The 7,715-nt window shown below is 57.4% G+C and overlaps 1 protein-coding gene across 2 annotated transcripts; it reads left to right on the plus strand.

The window, feature by feature from the left end:
- The first annotated feature begins 62 nt into the window (after nt 1-62).
- REEP4 (receptor accessory protein 4) lies at nt 63-4,004 on the plus strand. Of its 2 annotated transcripts, XM_004004199.6 has the most exons (8): nt 63-515; nt 1,307-1,379; nt 1,758-1,834; nt 1,925-2,045; nt 2,463-2,576; nt 2,980-3,115; nt 3,265-3,419; nt 3,515-4,004. In XM_004004199.6, the coding sequence occupies exons 1-8, from the start codon at nt 484-486 to the stop codon at nt 3,578-3,580; spliced, it is 774 nt and encodes a 257-aa protein (XP_004004248.1). In that variant the 5' UTR covers nt 63-483; the 3' UTR covers nt 3,581-4,004. The 2 variants fall into 2 exon arrangements, with proteins under 2 accessions (XP_004004248.1, XP_014948601.3); XM_015093115.4 differs by lacking the exon at nt 3,265-3,419.
- The last annotated feature ends 3,711 nt before the right edge of the window (nt 4,005-7,715 follow it).

Below are 7,715 nucleotides of genomic sequence, written 5' to 3' on the forward strand. Positions count from 1 at the left end.
CGCCCCGCGCCGGAGACCTGGGGTTGGGCAGCGCCCAGTTCCGTGCAACTTTCAAGTGAGTTGCAAACTCCGCCCCGAAGCCGGTGCCGGTGGCCCGGCGCACTGAGTTCCCGGGACCTGCACGAGCGCAGGCTGCGACCAGCCACCCTTGGCCCGGGACTCGCGGCGCCCCTGGCAAGGGCCGAACGCTTCGTTCTCCGGAGCAGGAAGTGCGGGTCAGGGCTGTAACTGTCAGAGCGGCGCGGCGGGGCAAAGGAGCGCGCTGGCGGGTACCGGCTCCCGAGTCGGTCGTGCCTGCCCCGGCCCGCTCGTCTCCCCTTTCTTTAGGCTCTCCGCACCGAGGAGTTAGTGAGCGGCAGGCTCCGCCTCCACAAAGGGGCAACCCTAGTGCCCCTGTGGTTCCTGCACCTCCACCGTGGCGTAAGCGTCCCTCTCTCTGGTCGTCTTCCTGGAGGGATCTCCCTTCCTTCCCAAGGCTGCAGAATGGTGTCGTGGATGATCTGTCGCCTGGTGGTGTGAGTATGGCCGTTCTAATACTCCCTCTGTCCCTGGGTTTCAACCCGCCCCTGGGGTGGAAACTGGGACTGTCAGGTGGAAAGGGGGCTTTCTGAGCTCCCTTACACATTTTCCCTCCTTCCAACATTCACTGCAGGGGTTAACGGATTTGTGAACCTGCACAAGGCATGCGGGGGTGGGGGGGTGGGGCGCGCTGGTACCCCCACCCTCCAGCCAACTTGGCTGACGCCCAGGCGAAACCCCTTGCAGTCAGACACACATTGCAGGCAGGTGCGTGGGAGAGAGAGGACCACAGGCCGGCCAGCAGCCCCTTGGCAGACACAAGATGTGGCACGTTGTGGGCGCTTCCCAACTGAGTAGTCATTCACGTGACTCACCATCCTGGCCTCAGCCTCCCCACTCAGTCCTACTTGTCACCTTTCGGTACTCCAGCACCTGGCTGAAATAGCTCTGTCTGCAACCTGGCCCTGCCGGATCTGATGGCCCTGCGCCTGACGGCACGTCCAGCCTGGTATTCTCACAGCTCCGGAGCCTGCTTCCCACCCACCTGTGCTCTCCCTGCATCATGCACCCATGGGCCACTTTTGCAGGCCTGAGCAGGCTTGGGGTGTTTGTAAACAGCAGGGTAGGGAGGTGGCCTCCAGGGCACTGACTCAGGCACAGGTTGTGCAAGCCAAGCGGGAAGAACTGGGCAGGTACTGCCGCCTTGAACCTGGGAGGCGGCCACCTGGCAGGGGGTGGGGAATGGTGCCCCTCACACTTCTCCTCTGTTTTGGGAGCTGCTCTTCAGGCTGGTGTTTGGGATGCTGTACCCAGCTTATGCTTCCTACAAGGCTGTGAAGACCAAGAACATTCGTGAATATGTGAGTGTGGGGGTGGGCAGGAGGGCTCAGCCCAGGTGGGGGGTGTGGTAGGATTTGGCGAGGTGTGTGGGGTCCAAGCTGGGCTCCCTCTTTTTCAGGGGTATAATCTGGTGGGATATCCTGAAGCAGCATGGGCGTGAATGGAGGGTGGGCTGTTGGGGTTCTTTGTAAGATCTTGTGGTGAAGCTGATTGAGGGTGGGTACAGGAATGAGTGGCAGTTTCTCAGAGGCAATTCTGTAAGGCCAGCCAAATGCCAGGGGAATGCAGTGGGAAGGGCTTTCTGGAATCTCTGGACTGGGTCAGCCCAGGACAGGGGAGTTGGTATTGCCGGTTCAGCTTCTGGCTCCTGACCTCTACCCCCGCCTCACCCTATCCAGGTCCGATGGATGATGTACTGGATCGTCTTTGCACTCTTCATGGCGGTGGAGACCTTCACGGACATCTTTATTTCCTGGTACGGGCACCGGGGTTCTGTGGGCTGCGGGGAGGGGCTGGCTCTCCCTGGCCTGGCTCCCTGGTGGACCTTGCCCCTCTGCTCTCCCAGGTTCCCTTTCTACTACGAGATCAAGATGGCGTTTGTGCTGTGGCTGCTTTCGCCCTACACCAGGGGGGCCAGCATGCTTTACCGAAAGTTTGTCCACCCATCCTTGTCTCGCCATGAGAAGGTACCCCAGGGGGAGGCAGGGTGGGCAGCGTAGGGGTGGGTGCGAGGGGAGGAGCCCTGGATTTGGGGCCTGAGACACTGGGCGACATCTGGGCTCTAATCTCAGTCCTACTGCTGTTGAACTGTGGGACCTTGACAGAGCCTTGCCTTCTTCCTCTTCTGGACTAATCAAATGGGTGCACAGGTGAATGATCTTTGGAGCGTGTAAAACATCAGCTGGAAGCTGGTTTGGGGATGGTGTGGGGAGCCTGGAGTGTGGTGGATCATTGAGGTGGAGGAATGGGTGAGTGGGTGGGGAGCCCTTTGCTCTGTGGATGGGGTGGACCAGGAGGCATGACTCCCAGTGATTTCTCTGGGTCCGTACAGGAGTGACCTGGGTGGTCCGCCTGAGGTTTCCTCCCCAACATATCATCTGCAGGAAATCGACACCTATATTGTGCAAGCCAAGGAGCGCAGCTACGAGACGGTGCTCAGCTTTGGGAAGCGGGGCCTCAACATTGCCGCCTCTGCTGCTGTGCAGGCTGCTACCAAGGTGCCCTGGGCCCCAGCCTTCCAACAGCCCTACGCCCACCCCCAGGGCCCTTTGGGCGGGTCCAGCTCTCAGTCACGGAGCCAAGGGATAGCAGCTGTCCATGCCAGGGAGCCGGGGTGAGAGGTGACAGGTTGCGGTGTTGGCGGGAGCATGGAGCTGAAATTCAGACTTTCTCGCTCTAACATTGACTGTGAGCCACTGCTCCTTGTCTCTGGGCCCAACCTTGCTGTTGGTGCCCCGGCACAGGACTAGAAGGGTTGCCATGTTGCCTTTGGGCCTGTGCCCCAGGGATTGCTCACAGGTCAGCCTTGATTTCCCTGGGCAGCTCCCCTGCCTGAGGCCCCTTCTGCCCGAAGCCCTGCCCCCTCCATCAGTTGGTGCAGCGGCTCCTGCTCCCTTGCAGAGTCAGGGTGCACTGGCCGGGAGGCTGCGGAGCTTCTCCATGCAGGACCTGCGCACCATCCCTGACGGCCCCGCCCCCACCTACCAGGATCCCCTCTACCTGGAGGACCAGGTACCCCGCCACAGGCCACCTATCGGTGAGTGGGCAGAGGGACCTGAAACTGTGTTCCCCAGAGAGAGGAATGGTTTCCTCCCCTGGGGCGGAGGAAGGCCTGGCTCAGTCTGCCCCCAGCCCTCAGACTGTCAATGCCTAGCTTTGCCTCCTGGCTCCTTCTCCTCCACACAGGGTACCGGGCAGGGGGCCTGCGAGACAGTGACACTGATAATGAGTGTTGGTCCGACACAGAAGTGGTCCCCCAGCCACCAGCCCGGCCCCGAGAGAAGCCGCTGGGCCGCAGCCAGAGTCTGCGTGTGATCAAGAGGAAGCCTCTGGCCCGGGAGGTCGGTGGTGAGGCAGGCACGAGGGAAGGGGGCTGTCCTTACCGCTGCCGCAGCCCCGACTGTTCACAATGTGCCTGCCTCCTCTCCCCCAACAGGGCACCTCGCGCTCCCTGAAGGTTCGGACGAGGAAAAAGACCGCACCCTCAGACATGGACAGCTAGGGTCTGCGGAGCCAGGCTGGGTCTTACCTCTTGCCCTTTGGGGTGCTGGGGCCCTTCTGAGGGACCTCTGGCCATACCAGCAGCCCTCCTGGCCCTCCTGGCTCTTGCTGGTGGTTCCTGGCCACGTGCAGGGCAGCACCCACAATGTACCAAAGCAGGCTGGGCTTACGGTTCTATTTATTGCCTTCCTTGCCCTTCTACCTTCCCAGATGTGGGACCAGAGCCCTCCCCAGACCCCTGGAAAATGAAACACAAAGGTCACCCAGCTCTGTTCCTTCCTTCCTGTCCTTTAAAGTACTTGACAGCCTTTTCGAAGGCCTGTGTGTGTGTGGGGTTGCGGGGGGTTGCTCATTGTACGGTTTGTGTTAATGAATGAGGCTGGGTTTGTGGAAGTTTTGATAAATAAACTCATAAAAGTGCTCCATCTCTTCTGGTTTGTAGTCCTTGTCCTCACAGCACATGTTATTAAACAGCCCGCCACAGGCCAGTCGGCCTAGGACCAGTGCTGAAAGGCCTGAGACTACAGTAGGGCCAGATGGCCATTGACAGATAGTTGTGATGTGGAAAATACTGTTACAGAAAGCTCCTGGGGACCTCAGAGATAGGAGAGTTGGGGGATAGCCCTGGAAGGGGACAGTCTAACAAAGCAGTCAGGAGGAGATGGAAGCAGACCTTCACGGGAAGTAGAAACCAGTGGGAGTGAAGGTGGGGAGGGACCTCAGGTAGCACGATAATCTCACAGGGGATTAGCTTGAGCTATGCCAGATGAGGCCTGGATAGGCCGATTTCCTCCAAGGGCCTGCCGGGCCTCTGGGCACCTCCAGGGGTGCCTAGGTCTGCAAACCCTCAGGTTGACGGTGGGAGCATTGCACCTCTATGGAGTGGCCAGAGGGGGGCAGCAGCTGCCAGAGTCTGGTTTGCCCTCAGCTTCCAGGTCAAGGAGGGCGGGGCTTGGAGGCTGAGCAGAGCCTTGCCCCTGCAGGGGCCTGGCCGCTGGATGGCTGGAGGGCTGATCAAGAACCCTGGCTCTGCCTCCAAAGGCCCTCCCTGCTACTTGTGGTCATTGGTCTTCAGCCTGCCCCATCCTCGAATCTCTTCTGCGACCCAGGCTGTCTGCTGGCTCCACTTCATCCTTTAATCCCTGGGGCAGCCAGTGCCCAGCCCTGCCCTCTCCTGCCCTGGTCTTATTGTAGTGTCCTAGGGCTGCTCCCCTCTCCCACCCATACGCCTGCTGTCCTTTCCCACCTTTGATTAAGTCGAGAGATGGGGGAGAGTGTCAGGTGGGAAGAGGGGATATGGGGTAGTCACCCAGAGTGACCTGAGGAGTGTGGATTAACTCTTGGTGTGGGGATTATCCGGGTTTATTCGGGAGAGGTACTTAATCTGCTGGGTGGCTTAGCTCCTCACAGATTGGTGTTCAGTGATTTCCTATCTTGATGTTCCCTTGCATCATGGGGTTGCCTTATCTCTTCATTTATTCATTCAAAAAATCTTTACTGAGCATCTGCCAGGTACCAGGCATGTTTCAAGAAACTTGGGGTGCAAAGTCTAGTAATAGCTAGCATCTAGACTATGGCTGCCCCAGTAGGGGCTGCTCTGAGCCCCCAACGGGTATTAATTTATTCCTCACAACAATCTTTACAGAGCAGTTACTATTATTATAATCTTCATTTCACAAAAGGGAAAATAGGGACCGAGAGGGCAAGTTATTTGCCTGAGGTCACACAGCTAGTAAGTGGCAGAGTTGGGCTTGGAAACCAGGTAGTCTGACCCCAGAGTCAGGATTCTTAACCACTGTGCAGAACGAGAGTAAATGAGAAAGTTTCTTGCCAGGGAGAAAAGGAGAAGGAAACTAGTAGAGATGAAATACTGATTGTGTCCCAGAACTTGTGCATTTTAAAGAGGTGATTTCCTTAAATCCTCCTGACAAGACTGTCAGGTGGGAGTTATAGCCATTTTACAGATGGAAGGATGAGACTTGGAAAAATAAAGCAATTTTCCACGATTGTGCTGCCCCTGGGTCAGAGCACCATCTCCTGAGGCAAGTCTGCCCAGAGGTTGCTTTGGTAGGGGTGGAATGGCAGGATCCACAGCCCCGTACCAAAAGAACAAAACAGAGGAGCATGTGATAAATTGTCAAAATGAAATAAAAACGCAAAGCAGGGAGCAGCTGCAGGAGGCTGACAGTGTGTGGCAGTAAGGGAGCTTTCCTGGGAGCTGTGGGGCTTTGCCTGCCCTTGTTCCTCGGATGGCACCTTACAATGAGTGGCAGGGTCACTAGGGCCCTGGGGCTGAATTAGAGATGGCCCCAGCCTTCCCATTAGCCTGGCTGCCCCCGCTGCTCCTATTTCTGTCTCTGGAAGCGTCTCTTTCATTCCAGCATCAGCCTCTAGGCCTTTGCTCCGCTCTATGAATCTCCTGTGCTTCCTATGGTCTTCCTTCCAGGCTGTCACAGTGTTTCTTCATGATCAGATGTCACCTAAAAGCCTTCCTTGACTCTAGGCCCTTGTGAAGCTCCTGATCTCTGGCCAGTTCACCCTGTTCTGGGCTGTGCTTGCATGCTCCTTGCCTGCTCTGCTGCCTGCCCATCCAGATGCCAATAGCTTCTTGTTCCCCACCTTATCAATCTGGACTCATGACTCCAGGCTCTTTTCCTGTCCCCCTCTCCACCCTCCCCCACCCCCCGTGCTCTGTCCTATTCCTATTTACCCTTTGGACTTTACTCAAACATCACCTCCTCCAGGAAGCCCTCTGTGAGTCTTCCCCATGTCCCCTTGGGGTTGACTGCTCATCCAGACCACCTCCCACACTGCACTGTGGCTTCATAATGAACAGATCTACATCTTACTTTTGTATCCTGTCCTGGAGCAAATAGTGGTTAGAGCAGGTGACATATTGTGGTTCATGGTAAAATACTTGTTCTCTCATTTCTGAGCTCAGCATTGCCCCCTCTGTGACATTCCCCTGACTTTCCCAGCCTGGGACCAGAAACCCCTTAATAGTCTGTTAACATGCCTGACCCCAGTCTTCACCCACAGCACCCAGCATACGGCCTGACACCTGAGAGGTTTCAGCAAATGTTTGCTGGTAAAAGAACAAGCATCAAGGGAGCAGAAGCTCCTCGACGCCAGGGAACCTTGTATGTTCATTTTTGTATTATGAATCTCCTGGGTGCCCATCACAGAGCCTTGAAAATGCCCGAGTCTCTGTAATACATGTTTGGTGAATGTCTGCTGCAGTTGTATGGGTTCCAAGACCTCCTGGGGCCAGAGGGGAAGGGACAAGGAGAAATCCAAGTTCTCGACCAGCACGTGTGGTACTGAGACTGCAGCACTGGATGCAGACTGGGCTTCCCTCTGAGAATCACTGAGACACCTGCCTGGCATCCTTTCCCTCTGCATGGGGTTCCTAGCCCAACCCGCCACCTCTCTGGCCTGGCCCCTAGGGGAAGGTTGGGCTGTGCCCTGGCCTGCCCACACCCCCATCCCCATTACCCACAAGTGTGCCCACTGCCTCCCCAGGCAGAATCAGAGCTGGCCAGAATTCCAACTGGCCTGGAGCACAGATGGGCCAGGTTCTGCTGCCACGGGCATCGGTACAGAGATAAAGAGCCTAGGCCAGTCCCCTTAGAAGCACATACCTCTGCTTGGCCCAGGTACCAGCCCTGCTTGGTTTGAGCTCACTCCGGCCTGCCCATCCACCTGGCCTGCTTCTGAGGGATGCCCCCCAATGCTTCCAAGTTCCCTAGTGGCCCTTCATTTTCAGATCTTCCTACTCCCTCCTCCCTACAGCACCCCCCTCCCACGCCCACAGTCCATTGGACCTTTCAGGCAGCTCCTTTCTCTCCTTGCCTCTTTGGCTCCTCTGGATCCTGGTCCCCCTTCCCCACCTCTGGCCTCCAGGTGCCCCGGCCTCACTGGTGCATTTTTCAGTGTTACTGTGGGCGGAGGCAGCGTGGTTAGCCTCTTGTTTCAACACAGCCCGGGCCCAGGCTGAGTTGGGGAGTCCTGGCTGACACGGCCCCACCCTTGAGAGGGTTGAGGACACAACTCTTAGGCACTCATCCCTTGTCCCCACCCCACCACTGCCCGCAGAGTATCAGGGATGCCCCGTAGCTGGGTAGGGGCAGAAGCCT

This window comes from Ovis aries, chromosome 2, assembly GCF_016772045.2.
Source record: "Ovis aries strain OAR_USU_Benz2616 breed Rambouillet chromosome 2, ARS-UI_Ramb_v3.0, whole genome shotgun sequence".
NCBI classification, from domain to species: domain Eukaryota; kingdom Metazoa; phylum Chordata; class Mammalia; order Artiodactyla; family Bovidae; genus Ovis; species Ovis aries.

Excerpts from the sequence above, each read along its gene's own strand:
- REEP4 (XM_015093115.4), top strand. The coding sequence starts at position 484 with ATGGTGTCGTGGATGATCTGTCGCCTGGTGGT. Across the intron at positions 1,380-1,757 it reads CCAAGAACATTCGTGAATAT|GTCCGATGGATGATGTACTG; the intron begins GTGAGTGTGGGG and ends CACCCTATCCAG. Across the intron at positions 3,116-3,514 it reads CCGCCACAGGCCACCTATCG|GGCACCTCGCGCTCCCTGAA; the intron begins GTGAGTGGGCAG and ends CTCCCCCAACAG.